At 39.8% G+C, this 18604-nt stretch overlaps 2 protein-coding genes across 3 annotated transcripts in view; one reads left to right on the top strand and one right to left on the bottom strand.

Moving 5' to 3' along the window:
* Positions 1–5952, bottom strand: part of LOC139936653 (protocadherin Fat 4-like) — a 69965-nt gene extending 64013 nt beyond the window's left edge. Inside the window, exon 1 of the mRNA XM_071931512.1 lies at positions 377–5952. Within this exon, the coding sequence (XP_071787613.1) occupies positions 377–5638 (5262 nt within the window). The 5' untranslated portion in view covers positions 5639–5952. The remainder of the gene's footprint in view (positions 1–376) is intronic.
* A 4464-nt stretch (positions 5953–10416) lies between these two features.
* On the top strand, positions 10417–17981 carry LOC139936667 (dolichyl-phosphate beta-glucosyltransferase-like). Of its 2 annotated transcripts, XM_071931536.1 has the most exons (10): positions 10417–10534; positions 11178–11352; positions 12057–12103; positions 12552–12620; positions 13291–13497; positions 14140–14199; positions 14920–15071; positions 15346–15431; positions 16049–16199; positions 16501–17981. In XM_071931536.1, the coding sequence occupies exons 1-9, from the start codon at positions 10469–10471 to the stop codon at positions 16162–16164; spliced, it is 978 nt and encodes a 325-aa protein (XP_071787637.1). In that variant the 5' UTR covers positions 10417–10468; the 3' UTR covers positions 16165–16199; positions 16501–17981. The 2 variants fall into 2 exon arrangements, with proteins under 2 accessions (XP_071787637.1, XP_071787636.1); XM_071931535.1 differs by having other exon boundaries at positions 16049–17981.
* Positions 17982–18604: the final 623 nt, after the last annotated feature.

The raw sequence follows: 18604 nt of genomic DNA, 5'->3' as shown, positions 1-18604 counted from the left end.
ATGCTGGTGTTAGTTGTAAACAAATTATTTTAAAATGTAAATTTGTGAAAACATTCTTGTGGATTAGGCACAAAGAAGTTTTGCTTTGCTGATGAAAGCGTTGGTTCTGTAAACTTTCACGCGGATTCGACCCAAGGTGTGTCAAAGTTAGAATAAAGCCAGGTTCATAATTCCTGCAAACGCGAAGCAAATATGCCATCATAGGGCTGTTTTGGCAGCGAATGTTTCGCAAAAGATGAGGACAGCTCAAATGTTGTGAGTTATTCATGTTGAAGGCAACATTTGTATTGCATTTGCATAAAGTAGGAACTAGGCTTAACAAGGAAAAACAGATGGTTAGTTAAACGGATTAGCAAAGTAAAATATTTTGACTAACCTGAGTACTAGCAGTTCTTGGTGTTGTAGAGCTTCGATCAACAGCATAGACAGTCACCTGGTATAGAGAATCAGTATTAAGTAGTTCTCGATCTAACACAACACCATTAGAGATGACTCCGGTAGTTGTCATCATCTGGAAATCCCCTTCTCTCGGTACATCACCGCCAATGACTGAAGTTATGTAATATTCTATATCTGCGTTAGCATTGTCAGGGTAACCAGCAGTAATGGTTACAACTTCGGTACCAATTGCAGTGTTTTCTGAAATACTACTGGTATACGAAGTCACGCCAAATGTTGGTCCATTGTTTGTATCATCAACTATTAAAATAGTGATTTCTGAAGATGTTCTTCCAGGAATCTGTCCACCATCCTCAGCATTCACAAGAAGGGTGTAAGAAAGTGTTGAGGCTTCAATGTTTCGAGTCAGTTCAACTTCTCCAGTTTCAGAGTTAATTTCAAATGGCACGCTACGATTGATCAAAGTGTAAGTTATATCTCCGTTGTCACCATCATCAGGATCAGTGGCAGTAACCGTGGTAACTTGGCTTCCTACTGTTGCATCACGTGACAACACTACTGCATTGTGGGTCTGGAAGACGGGGGAATTATCGTTAATGTCTCTCACAAAGATAACAACTTCAGATGTAGCAGAACGACGACTCTCACGGGGTAATGCCTGGTCTGTGGCTTTCACAATGATTTTAAAGACACCACTGTGTGCTTTCAGATACTCATAGTCAATGCGGGCATTTGTTACGATACGGCCATTTTCACGATTGATAACAAAATGTTCTCCGTCTGGTTCCTGACTCTCTATCGAGTATCTTATGTCTCCATTGATACCAGAGTCAGGGTCTGATGCTGTAACAATTGCTACAAGAGTGTTCAATATGATTTCTTCATCAATCCATTTAACAACCGAATGTTGAGGAAAGACAGGTGAGTTATCGTTGCAATCCCGCACATGAACAATAATGGAAGTCACAGACGTCTGTGGTGGGAAACCAGAGTCTCTTGCTGTGACGTTGAGAGTGTAGCTGGATTTCGTCTCATGATCAAGAAGTTTAGACAGAGTAATGTCACCAGTATCAGGATTAACACGAAAGGTGTTCTGTATATCTCCATCTGTGATGCTGTAAGAAATCAGTCCATTTTCTCCAATATCAACATCTGTGGCTGATACCATCGTAATGGGCTCTCCAATAGCAAGACACTCAGTGACTTCCAATTCTAACACGGATTGAGTGAATATTGGCATGTGGTCGTTCTCATCCAAGACTTCAATCGTGACGCCTATCATCTTACTCATAGGGATAGTACCAGCATCTTGAGCTTTGATGGTTAACATGTACTCAGAAGTTGTTTCTCTGTCCAGTAGGCCAATAAGGGTGATCTGTCCGCTGGTTCTACCAATGTGGAACTTCTTCTCCTCATTCCCTTCCATGATGCTGTACACAATGTAAGAGTTGTCACCATCGTCCGAATCACTCGCTGTTACACGCAATACATGGGTTCCATTCTCAGCTAACTCAGAAATTGTGGCTTGGTAGGATGAACGAGAAAATACTGGAGAATTGTCATTGATGTCGCTGATGACTATAGTAATGGAGGAACGATCTTGGAACGGCACAACACCCTTATCCCTCACCACTGCATCAAAGGTGAAGTAAGATTGACCAGTTTCAGCTTGCAGAACCTCACGGTCGAACACAACCAAGTTTTTGATGATGCCTGTTATTGGGTTTAATGAAAACTGTGTCTGGTTCTCCACAAAAGAATATGAAAGTTCAGCATTATCTCCCAAGTCCCTGTCAGTGGCAAAGATGGTTCCAACGACGGTATCAATGGCGGAACCTTCCTGAAGATTAAAGATGTAGCTTGAATTATCAAAGAACGGTCGATTGTCATTTTCATCCAGAATTTCCACAAGTAACTCGGTAGATGCTGTACGTGAAGGAATACCGCCATCTCTTGCCTCCACATTCAGAATATAGTCACTGATACTTTCACGATCCAAAAAGTTCTTCACATAAACTTGGCCATCAGGAAAAATACCAAAAGCGTCTCCATTGTTCCCAGTAGTGATACTGTAAGTTATCAAACCATTTGTTCCTTGATCACGGTCCGTGGCTTCCAAATCAACAAATCTGAAGTTTACTTCTGTTGTTTCACTGATGGACGCCTGGAAGCGCTGGGCTGCAAACTCTGGAGAGTGGTTGTTAACATCTCGTACTGTGATAATCAGATCAAGTAATGCAGTCATTCTTGGGGTGCCTAGATCTGATGCACGAATCTGGACAAAGTAGTTATCTTGAGTTGAGCCTTGTAAGTCTCTAGTTAAAAACAACCATCCAGTCGTACGATTAATTCCAAATGTGTCGTCCGGATTGGTGAAGATATCGTAAACGACAATCCCATTTGGAAAGCTGTCTGCATCAGTGGCTTCTGCATGATAGAAATGTCGACCAACTTCCCAGTTTTCTACCACATCGGTAGAGTCCATTGATCTGAGGAATTGAGGGGAGTTATCGTTGACATCAAGTATGATAACATCTACAGTGGTTCGTCCAAACAAGTTTCTCCCACTAGCGTAAATTATCAACTCAAAAGATGATGTAGTTTCCCGGTCAAGATCTCTGCTTGTACGAATTTCGCCATTCATGTCATTTATTTCAAACTGGCCGTTTGGGTCACCTGAAAAAATGGTGTATGTTATCTGAGCATTTAAGTCCTGGGAAGATGCTGTGACTTGACCAACCAATGCATTTGAAACAGCACTTTCGAGTATTTCAAACTCATATCGAGATTCATCAAAGGTGGGAGGGTTGTCCTGAATATCACCAACAGAGATGTAGACTTCACTGTTAATTTCTGCGGCTTGACCACCACCATCAACTGCTGAGATGACAAGAGTGTAAGAAGATTCTTCTTCCCTGTCCAAACCTGAAGTTGTTGTTACTTCACCAGTACTGCCATCTATTTGAAACTTCCCAGCTGCATTTCCACTGATAATGGAATAAGTTAAAGTCCCATAGTTACCGCTGTCAGAGTCTGATGCAGTTACACGCTCAACGAAGGTATTTTCTGGCTCGTTTTCTTGAATAGTCACCAAATAGGTTTGGGGATAAAAAACTGGAACATTGTCGTTTTCATCTCCGACGTCAACGTGAATATTTGCAAGTGATTCTTGTGGTGTCTCTCCAGCATCAAAGGCTCGAACAATCAGGTCATATTCGGATATGTCTTCATGGTTTAATGCCATTTCTGTGAAAATGGTGCCAGAGACTGCATCAATTGAAAATATTCCAGGGTACTGGTGTTCAACGTCTGCTGCAAATGCATAGCGAACAAGTCCATTAGTTCCTTGGTCACCATCAACTGCCAACACAGAAATAACCTCAAATCTTCCAATTATATTCTCAGGAACAGATGTAGTGTACGGAAGATTGGTAAAAACTGGTGCTTCATCATTTTCATCAAGTATTGTTACAGTTAGTGTGGTGCTTGAAGACATAGGCTGAACTCCTTGGTCGATAGCAGTGACGTTCAGTTCAATTACTGAAGCAACTTCACGATCTAGTTGTGCCTTAGTTGTGACTAGTCCTGTTTCAGAGTCAATCTCAAACCATTGCAAATCATTTCCAGCTGAGATAGAGTAAACGATGACTGCATTGAGGCCGGAGTCAGCATCGGTAGCCGTCAAGCTTTCAACAAAGCTGCCAATAGGTTCACCCTCACTCAAGACAGCATGATAATCGGTTGCTTGGAATTCTGGGGGATGGTCATTTGTATCAACGACATGAATTATAAGGCTGTCCGTCGTCTCCCGTCGTGGAGAACCATTATCGTGTGCTACGAGGGTAAGATTGTACTGTGCAACATTCTCACGATCAACATCACTGGCTACAAGTAATTTGAAGATATTTGCTTGGCTAAAACCAGGAACAAGTAGGGTCAGAGGTTCCAAGATGAAATGTTGAAGTTCATTTCCGCTCAATATCTGCAGACTTACTTCCCCATTTTCACCTTGATCGCCATCAGTAACTGTAACCAAAGCAACAATTGAGCCCATTGCTGCTCCTTCTGTAACTGTTGCAAAGTTTCCAGTATCCGAGTAAAACCCAAAAGAGATCTGTGGATCGTGATCATTTTCATCAATGACAAACACAGAGAGAAAGGCCCGTCCATACAATGTTGGTGAACCCTTATCGCGAGCTTTTACAGTCACCTGGTACGGATCACTGCTGACGTAGTCCAACTTCTCCTGAAGAATGATCGTCCCTGATTCTGGTTCAACATCAAATTTGGAAGTATCTTCATCAATGAAATATTCCACTACACCATTGATACCAGAGTCCCCATCAGTGGCATGAACATCAAGCAGTCTAGTTCCAGCTGGTGTACTCTCATTGATGCTAATGATGAATTCACTTTGGTCAAAGATAGGTGGATTATCATTCATATCCAAGACAGAAATGTTCAAATGGAGAACTCCTGATCTTGATGGTGAGCCGTCATCTCTTGCACTTATTGTGAGCTGATAAAAATCTTGACTCTCGTAATCTAGTGAAAATGTTGTCTCGAGATGAATGTAAATGGGCAAGCCGTCGGGTCCTGGAATAACCACTAAGCGAAAAGCATTTTCTGAATTTCCATCGGAAATGGAATACCGCACAATATTTCCATTGGATGCTTTGTCTGGATCAGTAGCAGATTCAAGAATTACTTGAGTTCCAATGCGTCCATTCTCAGAGAATGATATACGATCAGTTGGTTCAGGAAAAGCTGGTGAGTTATCATTCAAATCAGCGACAATAATTCGCACCTCGATGGGGTTAGTTCTTGAATTTGAAGTAGCTAGCACCAAAAGATCAAATACATCATTTCGGAGTTGTTCTCGGTCTATTATTTGAGAAGTTCTTATTTCTCCATTGTTTCTATTAAGTTCAAACTCCACAGGAGGGTCACTGAATGTGTACGTAAAGCCAGACTCAGTTGGTATTTCTCCCACAAGAACTCCCGGTGGCTGCTCTTCATTTATTGTAAAAACTAAATCAGATGTTTGTGCGGATGCAAAACCAAACAACGCCAAAAACAGCGTTAAATGGCAAACTATGGCTACACTGGAAGACATTCTGCACATTCTTCTACGATTTCTCGCTAAATTATTCAGAGTCATTGTTTTATGTTTGTCCTTACCGTCGCTAGAAACTGGCGGTGCCACCCAGTCTCTTCGGCGGTGCAACTGTGACCGCATCCCGGCCGTCTCTTTCAGTCAAACACTCGGCGGTCTCATCGCCTCGATACACGGTAGGGTGATGTTGCCATTCAACAGCTTGCTACCGTACACAGTCAACACAAACACTGGCGCAGCGCAGACGACACTTCACCGATCTCACTTTTCAGTCACAATTTCCACAGCATAACATACAGGTTCTCACTCCTTCTGTTATGACTAACAATTCTGAAAAAGTCCTCTCTCCTCTCCCAGGTTTCATTCGTATCTGTGCAAGTTTCGTGTCAAAAATGTGATAATTTATCGTCAAACTGTTCGCATCCAGTGGGGGCAGCTAGCTACGAATAAACAGTGTGGCAGGTTTATTAGCATCAAACCTGCACAAAACGATAATGTATGCGCGGCACACATCAGACAACAACAACGTTCGGCCTATGTCACGTGTACTACCTTGAGATACACAACACACACGTTCTTCGTACGTACAGTGACTAGTGGTTATACATGAACTAAGGGGGAGGAGCCAATAGCTTACGTCACTCCTTGTATCCAATCAAAAATAGTTTTTTACCCAACTCCAACTTGTGAATTTTGATCAATATCCTAACGATTATTGAATTCTGAGAGAACATTTACAAAGATAAGCAAGTAAAATCCTTGGTGTCCCCATGCATTATAAAACGAAAGAAATTGAGAAATTAGCTGGTTTGATTTTTTAGTAAAATGCAAACCTCTTGAAAACCATGGAGGAATATTCCTTCCTCCATGTGAAAACATATCAAGCCCCCCCCCCCCCCGATCTCCCCACAATCGCAAATCCTTCTCACAATGAGGGCGCTGTATAAACATTTAGTGGTCGAATTCCGATGGTTCCCTACCCTGGCCAGCTCAGTCGTTCATACCTTGGCACGGGGGAGACCCGCGTGTTCGAGTCCCTACCTGTGCCTGGGGTTGATTGTTTTTTTTATCCTGGGGATAACAATTTATTGTCAACCTTTCACACTCTGAGAGAACTGAAAAAAATCACAACGATTGCTAGGAACTATAACAGTTTGAGCTGGTCTTGAAAGAAGAAATCCCAATTATGATGGGTAGAAATGAGACAAATTATCGTTACTCATATCGTCAAAATGTGCATGTAGTAATAGTTCTTCAGTTATTTTAAATTAATAGAATAAGGTTAGTTACTTTACACATAAAGTCTGTTTTGCCAAACAAACAAAAGAAGCTTCAGTGTTTTGGATGATGTAAAAGTTTGTCTTCTATCCTTGAAACAATCATGGAGGTAGACTGCTGTCCAAAAATAGAGAAGCAGGACAAGAGCAAAACAAGTGAATAAGAGTTTCCTCTTCATTTTACTAGAGCTCAGCTTGTTCTTGAAAATAAACATGTTCGTGCCTCGAGTTATATAAGTATTAGAACCATCTTGGTCTACGTCTATTGCAACTATTCTAGAAAAACTGTAATTTATTTGCAAACTAACTTCCACTTGGGAATATGGGAATATTGGTCATTCACCTGATGCTGACTCGGGTTGGGTTGAATAAACAGACTCCCGGGTTGGGTTGAATTAACAGACTCAGAATAAAACTGGCTGGTGCAAAGTATTTCTCAAAAGTGGAATGACTCTGAACTGAAGACGTGACCCGCTTATGTAAGGCAGAGCCCCAACAATATGGAACAAGAATGCAAAACTGAGGACCTTGCATAGTACAATGACATTGCAAGGAACTGTGTTCAGCTCTGGCTGAAACACAACATCTAGTGTGTGGACACAATAAGAAGAAGATGTCAGACCATGGAGGTTCTTCCATGATCAGACCAATGCACTTTTTTACCTCATGTCTTCCAATTTTGAAAAAAATTGCTGTGCTTGTGTCCTCATGAGCAATGAATACACAGCAATCTTTAGCCCGGTCGGGCATGTGGTCAGGGCAGAAACCACCTAAATCTGACATTTTAAGGGTAAAATACCACCTTTTGGGTAAAAATAATTATGTCATAACCATGTCACTCCCATCACATACACTATTAGAAATATCCATAAATTTACAGGCTCCGTAAAGTGAAAGTTTGCAGTTTGCAATTTTATTTTACAGACTTTCCGTAAATGCAAATATTAATATGCTAATTAGGGTAATTACAAATTAACTGCATTTTGCCCAAACACCTACACATAATAAAGTACATGTAGGTACATTTGTTATTTCAGCCAAAACCGTGTACACAATTATGTACAGACTTTATATTTTACAGAATGAAACAACTTTTCTGGTAATTTTGCTGCAGGAATACGGGTTCCTCCAAAAATGTTCCCCATAGTTGAAGTTCTTTTTATGTGCATGAGAATCACCTACAAAAAGTTGGTGTGATCATGTTGTGATGTTTCCACACAAGGATGCTTTTCTTGCTGCCGACTGATATTTGCAGAAGATACATCTGATCACTGGCGTCAGTTACACCTTTTCGCAAAGGATCAAAAACTCTTAAAACATAATTCATACCAAGTCTACTTTTGAATCAAACCATTATTATTAGTGTATTTTAAACTTCTGTTGCGTCACCCTTCGTGTTCACGGCCACACCCTCCCGTTGCTCCTTTTTACATGAGAGCGCCATATACATTTAGTGGTCGATTTCTGATGCGACGTTAATAATTACACACAGAATATGCCTTTTCGCAAATTAAAAGGATCGTAAACCTCCTTAAAACATAACTCATACCAAGTCTATTTTTGAATCAACCATTTTTATTAGTGAATTTCAACTTCTTTTGTGTCGCCCATCTTGTCCCCAGCCGCACCCACACCAACACCCACACCCACATGCTTTTCATACATGGGGCGCTGAAAACATTTAGCGGTCTTCTTCTATTTCGAGTGGTGTCCTCGGTCTATGATAATATGGCTGAGGTTTCTCCAGTGGTCGATGATGCAACGTTAAAAGTAATTACTCGCTGTATAGGCTACACTTTTCAACTTAAAACTATCGAAACCTTCTTGACACATAACTCATACTAAGTCTACTTTTGAATATTTCAAACCATTTAGTGTATTTCAACTTCTTTTGTGTTGTCCCTCTTGATTTACGGCCGCATTTTGTTTTTACACCAAAGTGAGGGGTTTTGTACTGTTATAACTCTCAATTTGTGTCTTGAGACGAGACTAAAATGTTGATGAAGCCCCTATACACATATTCAAAGGAGTTGCAGCGTAGTCTGCTACTCAAAACACGGCAACAGCGGCTGCGCCCACCCACCCGTTGTTCATTTTCCTGTGAGGGCGCTATATACATTTAGTGGTCGATTTCTGATATACTGCAACCACTATCAATTGCTGTCTTGAGACAAGACTAAAATGTTGATGAAGCCCCTATGCACATGTTCAAAAGAGTTGCATCGTAGTCTGCTACTCAAAACACGACGACAGCGGCTGCACCAACCGGCATTGTTCGTTCTTGTATGAGGGCGCTGTATACATTTAGTGGTAGATTTCTGATGCAACGATAAAAATAGTTTAAAACTATCGAAACCTTCTTTAAACAAAACTTATACCAAGTCTATTTCGAACCATTTAGTGTATTTCAACTTCTTTTGTGTTGTCCCTCTTGATTCCCGGCTGCATTTTGTTTTTACACCGCAGTGAGGGGTTTTGTACTGTAACACTGCCGAAACGTGTCTTGAGACGAGACTAAACAGTTGATGAAGCCCCTATACACACGTTGAAAAGAGTTGCAGCGTAGTCTTCTACTCAAAACACGGTGACAGCAGCTGCGCCCACCACCCGTTGTTCGTTCTCCTATGGAGGCGCTATATACATTTAGTGGTCGATTTCTGATATACTGCAAGCACTACCAATCGCTGTCTTGAGACAAGACTAAAATGTTGATGAAGCCCCTATACACCTTTTCAAAAGAGTTGCATCGTAGTCTGCTACTCAAAACACGGCGACAGCGGCTGCGCCCACCGGCACTGTTCGTTCTTTTATGAGGGCGCTATATACATTTAGTGGTCAATTTCTGACGCAACGATCAAAATAATTTAAAACTATCTAAACCTTCTTGGAAAAAAAAAGAATACCAAGCCTACTTTTGATTATTTCAAACCATTTAGTGTATTTCAACTTCTTTTGTGTTGTCCCTTTTGATTCCCGGCCGCATTTTGTTTTTACATCGCAGTGAGGGGTTTTGTACTGTAACACTGCCGAAACGTGTCTTGAGACGAGACTAAATTGTTGATGAAGCCCCCATACACATGTTTAAAAGAGTGGCAGCGTAGTCTGCAGCTCAAAACACGGCAACCGCGGCTGCACCCACCAGCGTTGTTAGTTCTTCTATGAGGGCGCTATATACATTTAGTGGTCGATTTCTGATATACTGCAACCACTACTAAGTGTTGTCTTGAGACGAGACTAATATGTTGGTGACGCCCCGATAATTATGTTCAAAAGCGTTGCAGCTTAGTATTTTTTACAAGACACGGCCACGGCTGCTGCACCCACCCATCCGTAGTTTATTCTCACTTGAGGGCGCTATATGCATTTAGTGGTAGATATTTCTGATGCAACGATAACAATAATTACACCATGGATGTAGAATTCTTGTCTTGAGATGAGACTAAAATGTTGATAACGCCCCTATATACATGTTCAAAAGCGCAGCAACATAGTCTCTAACTCAAGATACGGTCGACCCTCACCAACCCGGTATTCCTCCTCACATGAGGGCGATTTCTGATGCAACAACGTCTGGTGCCTTGGCGTCAATGATACATTTCAAATGCTAAAAGGACCGAAGATCTGTGCAACCAGTCTATATTTCTGTTCTTACAGAAAACGGGACGTGGAAGGAAAAATGGACCTAAATTTGTTGATCTTACTTCAGTTCCTGGTTTTAGGAGCCATCTTATTAGTGGTTTTGGTAAGTAATTCATTGCTTATACCTGTTGTCAAATGAAAAGTCTTGATTTTACAGGGAAGGTATGTTTCTTACACGGTTTTGGACCGCCCAATTTTACACATCCATCCATTATTCAATATAATTGTTTGTAATGTTTTTAATATTAAAAACAATATTATTAAGTAACAATACAATACTCAATTATACTATTACTAGACAATACTTTTTAATGTCAATAGTAGTTAGTAGAGTACACTACAATAATGTAGAGCTCCTCTTATCTTACTTAGTCAATTATTTACACATGTCCACCCTTGCTCTATGATTCATCTATGGTCCACCCAACTGATGCACACCTACCCCTGGTTGGTCACTGTGTTTAAAACACACATTCAACATTCAATACACTACACAGCACAGCAGTATGATACTGAATGTGATACTGATACTAGTACAGATAGAAGTAGTACAATTCAATTGACTTGGGGGCTACAGTAGTCTAGTAGTACTGACTCTTAATTTTAGTTTTATTAGTCTCACTCTCTCTCAAGTGGGCAGAAAACTGCCTTCGCCTTCATTTGGTGTGCCCTTGCAATTAATAAACACAGCATACATTGCCTGATGTAATTGCATTTGCTTTCATTTGTTCCATAATAAACTACAGGGTGTGACATTCATTTTTGTGACAACAATGAGAGAGCCAGATATGCAACGATATGAAAGCGAGAAATACTTCACTGATCCGTCAACAAAAGAGAAACTTCCTTTCCCAAGTCTAGCAGATGAGGCCTCGTTGGATCTGTCTGTTATTGTGCCATCCTATAATGAGGAATTGAGGTGTAAGTTTGTAAAAGAAAAAGACTGAATTGTTCGCTATCAGAACCTAAATACATATTTTCAATGTGAAATGCAGGACTGGTGGAACAACTTCCCTGTTGATCCTGCTGAGATTAAGAGACCCCCGGCTGAAGTAATCTCATCTCCAGGTTTTTACTCGCACCTGTACATAATTCTAACGGCACCTGACACAATATGCGCACAACCCATGCGCACACACGCAGTGCGTACATCTTCAATCATTTGAAGGCTGCACTTAAAAGATACAGTGATTGTAAAATAAGTATTTCTGAACGGTCAAAGCCAAGACAAAAGTATTTAAAGACCTCGCAAATCACTGGTGCTTATTTCATTTGCCCCAATGGAAATAAAGTGATAAATGAATGTAAAAACAAATTCCGAACATAACATTTGATAAGTTTTGTAATCACTCAAACCTTAGCACCAAAGTTGATGATGTTATTGTTACCACAAGCTAATACAATTATGTACTCTCACTTTTTTAAACAAGACAATAACCTTGTACAGTTTATTTGGTGGTTGGATGTGTTTGAAATTGACGCCTGATCTGTAAAGATGATCACTATCCCTGTGAAATGATTGAACGTTTTTCAGCTCGACTCTTAGGGCATAGGACCATGCTCTTATTTACTGGTTTCAAGCTTTGATTTCTTGTTGTTGTGATGTTATTGTTGTTTATTTACAGTACCTGTGATGTTAGATGAAGCAATAGAGTATTTGGAATCCAGACAGGTATGTGTTAAGCTGTACTTTGATTAACAATGATTATGCGTCTGATCTCGCTCCATCAGCAAAACGAAAACAATTAAATAAAATCTAGAACTTTATTTGATGTGTCAACCTGTTTAAAACTGAAGTCAATGATATTTAATTTATGTAGGATTTTATGACAACTGGACGTAAAGCAGTGAGGACACAAGTCATATTTTTGTGTTTATATTTAGAATGAACCTGTTTTATTTGTATCTTTGATATTGAAATATTCATTATATGTAAGAACTATATATTTTTCTTCACAGAACTAGGGTAAGTACTGAGTATACAGTGCTAACACACATCGGTGTATGGGTAAAAACCAAAATGAATATTCTTTATCCCCCGATGCAAATTTAACATCTATTAAACTATATATTTAAATTAAAATCAGCACGATAAAACAACCTCTTTTTATTGTTTACAGAAGCAGAACAAGTCGCTTACCTATGAAATTATTGTTGTTGATGATGGAAGTAAAGATGCCACTACCAAGGTAAGAAACAGAACAAACATTTGAATCTTGAATTCAAAGAATGATAATAAGAAGACAACGAGTAGCTTAGAGTCATGCCAAATCCAAATGAGGCAAATTACAGGCAAGAAAACTTGGGCCATCTCAAAGAATAATTTTCAGATTTCATTTGTCTGGGGTTGTAGAATTCTGGTTGAAATATCTCTTGTAGAACTGAGGTGTTTACTTGTAAGGTGTCCTGGCTAAGCGGATAAGAGCACCGAACTCAAGCTCTGGTGTTTCTGTTCAACAGAGTGTGCGTTCAAGTCCCAGTCATGACACTTCAGAAAGACTATAATTGCTTCTCTCCACCCAGGGGTAAATGGGTACCTTTGAGGGCAGAGATCATTTCTGTGATTGATTAAACTTAGTAACACACTGTTGTAGCACAGGCTGTATACTCCCCAGGGAGTTGAGATGGTTCAAGGAATAAATTAAACAGCCCAGTGACCAGGGGTAATAATATTGGAAATGCTTTGAGTAGCCCTTCAAAGTGTGATATAAAAAACGTTTATTTTTATTATTAGAGTTGAGTGCAGTGAAAATAATCCGTCCAAGTTGCCCGGTATAAGTAACATGACTCTCAAATGGAAATGGATGAGAGATAAATCCGCTCTCTCCACATTTCTCTTCACATTTATTCTAAATACAGGTTGCATTAGAGTACTCTATGAAGCACAGTACAGACCGGATACGAGTTTTAACATTAGCCAAGAATCGTGGCAAGGGTGGTGCAGTGCGACTGGGCATGCTCAGTGCGAGGGGATCCAAGTGTCTCTTTGCTGATGCAGATGGAGCCTCAAAATTTGCCGACCTTCAAAAGTTGGAGAAAAGTCTACTTGGAATTGAACCTAAAAAGGTACGGATGTAAAATGTAATTAATTAAGCGTATACAGATACTGCTGATGAAGATGGCTTTTTGTTTGTTTATTCCTCAAAACAGGTATAAACTTCCCAATCACATCAGGGACACAACATCACTCAACACATTCAAGGCACTTCTGAAAGCCCACTTGTTTCAGGAGGCATACCATCAATGACTTTTTATTTCTTCTGTGCCTCAGCGCCTTTGAGCAAACTTTTGATTTAGGCGCTATACAAATTACGTTTGATTGATTGATATTTTAATGTTCTAATAGTTTTTTTTTCACTTTTGAAAAGAGAGCATACAGATGGGTTTGCAGGCCTGTGTGCTTTGTTTTTTGAAAGGGCAAGGGCACCAAGGCATTTTTTTCCTTGGTAAAGGGCACACTAAGAGGAAATTGTAAATTTCTACAGGAACATTTCAAGGGTATCAAGGCAAACACCAGGGGGCATGGAGGCAATCACCTTTGTTGCCTCCGTGAAGTACGAGGCCTGACTGCCTCATTGTTTTTCACTTTGAAATGAATACGGATGGGAATGAGACATAAAGGGAGGGTTGGGAAAAACTCTTTGAACAATTAAGGAGTCAACTGTTGAGGCAGATATCTAAGGGGTGTGATGTTATTTGTTTATTCAGGATAACATGGCTGTGGTTTGTGGATCTAGAGCTCATATGCAAGATGATTCGGTCGCACAGGTGAGTACCCATTTAGAACTCAAAAAGTAGAACTTAATTTGTCTGAAGTTGATGAAAGTTTTAATGTTCCATCTGGAAATCTCAAAGCAACATTTCAAAGATTACTTGCAGAATTGACCCCTTGCACGCGCATCACACGCGGCGACCAATGCCACGCTCACCATGTTGGTGGGCAGTTAGGTTTACGTGTATTAACGCCGCTCGCCTGAAATGCACACTTTACTGCATAACACGCAGCATAGAGTTATATATAAAAACGCACAGTGAAATTGCCCACCAGTATGGCGCATTTATGATTTTTCTGCTGATGACGTCAGGTGAAATGGGTCAATAGATTACCATAGAATTCCTGAACTTTTCTTTAAGATTCTCTAGAATGATAATAGTGCACCATAATCCTTTATTGAAGACAAAGGAGTGATAAGTAAAGCTACAGACCCCTTAAACACCAGGGGCCAAGTTCATAAGCAGAAAATATTGCTTAACAACTCCCTGCTAAGCAGAAATAAGCAGGATACCAATCACAAATGGTAAATGTAGTAATGGTAGTTTGGCTGGTAACCTTAGTCTGGTAAGCATAGTTTTGTTGTGCTTAGTAGCTTTTTGTGCTAGAGCAACACTATGAAATTTGGCTCAGAGTTCGAGCTCGGCACTCTTAACCACTCAGCTTTGACATTCCAGTTGAATTCACTTAAGTATGTTTTCCTTTTTGTCTTTCAGCGTTCAGTCTTCAGAACGATTCTAATGTATGGCTTCCATTTTGTTGTATGGTTCTTATGTGTACGTGGTGTCAAAGATACACAGTGTGGTTTCAAATTGATGACTCGAGAAACTGCATTGAGGTTATTCACCAATCTTCATGTCAATAGATGGTAAGATTTTATATATTTTAATCCTGTAATGAAGGTGTATAATAGTGTCGTGGCCGAGCGGATAAGAGCACCGAACTTAAAACTCTAGTGTTTCTGTTCAGCAGAGTGTGTTACGAGTCCCGGTCGTGACACTCGTTTCCTTGAGCAAGACACTTAACTATAATTGCTTCTCTCAAACAATGGGTAAATGGGTACCTGTGAGGGCAGGAATATGACCTATATGGCCAACACACAATCTGATGAATCTGATTGTCTATCTCAAATAACTTTTCAGGGCTTTTGATGTAGAGTTGCTGTATGTAGCTCAGGCTTTGAAGATCCCTATAGCGGAAGTAGCAATCAACTGGCAAGAAATAGATGGTAAGCGATTCTACACTTTTAGTTGTGTTGGTATCAGTGTTGAACAGCTTTTTTACAACATGCATTTAAACACTGTGCAAGTCTCGCACGTATATATGAATATTGGTACATGTAAAGCGCGAGAGTTTGTTTCTTTGACGTGTTGCAGTAATGTACGCAGGACCAAAGTGGTGCTAAAATGTTTGACAATGCACGCAACTGCTCAAAGAATTGAGTTGCTGTTAAACATTCCTGGATGTATACACTCAAAAAGAGGGTAGCATCTCCATAAGTAAACAGTGGTACAGTGGTTTACTGCAGGACTTGCAATCACAAGGTTGTGGGTTTGAATCCCTCCAAACTAACTACTGATATCATAACGACTAAATTAAGTTTTGTCGTCTAGTTACTGAATCACAATTGATTGACTTGTGCAATTCATAATCAGAAGACGTTAGACCAATGTTTGTATGAGAGAGATTGACTGTTGTGTGAAAGGAGTAGGTCTCGTAATTTAACACGTAGTCCCACACACCTTGCAGGAAAATACTAAATGTTGAAGTACATTGCGCGTCACTGAGCGCTTTATATATAAGAAGCCATTATTATTATTATTCTTATTATGTATTTTGCTGTAGGATCTAAGATGGTTCCAGTACTGAGTTGGATTCAGATGGGTAAAGATATCGTTTTGATTCGTCTAAGATACATCCTTGGCATCTGGCACATCAATGATAAAGTCAAGCTCCAATGAGCAACAAAGACTGGTACCAGCATCTACTTATGGATCATAGAGTTATATAAAAGAACTGAGGGCGCACGAGTGATGCTTCGTGCACAAACGCCACGGGACCGCAAGATGACAAGCGCGTCATTATGCACGCGCGTTGAATATGAAATACACGTTTGAGTTTTGTTTTATTGAACGCTCACGCGATGCTGTTTGTTCAACTTACAAAATGGCCGCACAAACACACGCTGTGAGATAGCCGTTTTGTCAACTTAGAAAATGGCCGCCTGCTCGCATACCGGGGCGCGTATATAGGCCAGTGCGCGTTCTAGTTCTTATATATAACTCTATGTTATGGATACTCTATGCCAGCTTGTTCCACATCATGGTCCGATTTCATAGAGCTGCTTAAAAGCTGATTTGTGCTTACGGTGCAATTTCGATTTCATATAGCGCCGATAACCTAAGCACATAAAAAGGCATGCTAACCTTCCGGTGCTTAATGTATTAAAAAATAAATAACATAACAATATAAATCAACGGTGAACGCGCAAAATGGTCGCCTAACTTTCTTGCCAACCTGTGAAAAATGCTCTGCCAGTTAGCATGAAAGAAAATTTGCTTACTGAAAGCAGCGCTATGAAATTGGGCCCAGGCTTTAATTGTGCTCCCGCCATTCCATTTCAGTAATTTCATAAACCTGGTTTATTTGGTCATTCAAAATGATTTTTTTTTCACAATCGGTTTGAAATTTCATGTTATTTAGTGCCTCACGTGAGGGAATATTTATAGATGGGATGAACATAATGCAAAATGTTCTACATTACCTCAAAGTACTGCATATTTTGCCTGTTACCTGTGAGGGAAACTTACCGACTTGTTAGACCATTTTCTGTATACTTTAAAAGGTAAACGTACTCAACTAAGACAAGCTAGTGTATCACAGACATGAACTGGTACCCAACTTGTTACTAGTTCCTGGTTCAACAATACCGCAACTTGTCAATACCTTACATTGCACCGGTACCCAACTTGTTACTGGTTCCTGATTCAACAGTGTTGATACAAACTTGTCAAGACCTTACATGCACCAGTACCCAACTTGGTACTGGTTCCTGATTCAACAGTGTTGAATCAAACAAAACCTTACATTGCACCAGTGCCCAACTTGTCACTGGTTCCTGGTTCAACATTGATGGAACAAAGCTATCAATACATTACATTGCACCAGTACCCACCAGTTACTGGTTCAACAATGTTAACGCCCGTCATTAAACCAGAGTGCATTCTGGTTACTGGTTACTGGTTCCTACAGTGTGGAATTCTAACCACTATAGAAGCCGACCTGATATGAGATCATGAACAATGAAATCTAACCTTAACCTTAATGGGTCAGTATTGTAATCATTTCTAATGCTATGCATGTTTGAATTGTTGCATTAGCTTTTTCTACCCTTTTTTTTCTACTCCTTTTTACACCAAACACAATTAGTGGACTAATTCATTGTAATATCAGAGCTTTTCATTTAAAAATGTTGTTTCTTTTAAAAAAAAACCAAGTGACCTTTTTGAGTTAAACTGAAGTATGAAAACAAAACTTAACTTTGAATTAATTATATAATCTAGTATTATGTTAACTCAAGCTATAAATGTAAATGAAATAAATAATTTGCATTTGCTTTGTTATTGAAATGTGTTGTGCTTGACATGAGCGTCATGTTAAATATAAACTTTAAATTAACAAGTATATTTTGAAATAAAAATCATATAATATATGTTGAAGTTATCTTTGAGTTTCAATCAAGTGTTCTTGTTTGCAGAAAGTAAAATTTTAGTCTTAATTCGGGACGTTAACATTAACCGAATTACTGTAGAAGAAGTATACGTACCAAACAAACATCTGGATCATATTGTACCTTTGAACCAGATTTGTAGACATGCCCCAGTCATTCCGTTGCAGCGCCCTCTATTTAAGCGACTAATACAAAAACTAGAGTCACCAATTGAGATTAGTCAAATTGATGCAAGGAGATCCAAACAGAAAGACATTGTAATAATCAACAAATCAACCATAAAGAAGAAATAGTTTGACAAGGGCCAAATTTCATGGAGCTGCATAAGCAGAAAACAAGGCTTAACAATTGTTTGCTTAGCAGAAATGAGCAGTATACCAGTCACAAATTGTATTGTGACCGATAGTTTGGCTGGTAACCTTTTTCTGGTAAGCATCATTTTGCTGTACTCGGCTCTATGAAATTGGGCCCTGCTTGAAAGGAAGAAAAATTGGGGCAGTCATATTTGGACGCTAGAGTGGATCAAACCAAAGTTAATTAACACCCCTTTCAGACAGTCGCTCCAGAGTCACGCAAAACCAAATTGATAATTAAGTACATGAAAAGTTTGACGTCTGCAACAGTTAGGAGCAACTGGATGCCCTAGAAGTAGAAAGATCAACTGTTGCAGT

The sequence above is a fragment of the Asterias amurensis genome, chromosome 4 (genome assembly GCF_032118995.1).
Source record: "Asterias amurensis chromosome 4, ASM3211899v1".
Lineage (NCBI taxonomy): Eukaryota > Metazoa > Echinodermata > Asteroidea > Forcipulatida > Asteriidae > Asterias > Asterias amurensis.
The sequence above is the reverse complement of the archived record's forward strand: the minus strand, read 5'-3'. Positions and strand labels throughout refer to the sequence as shown.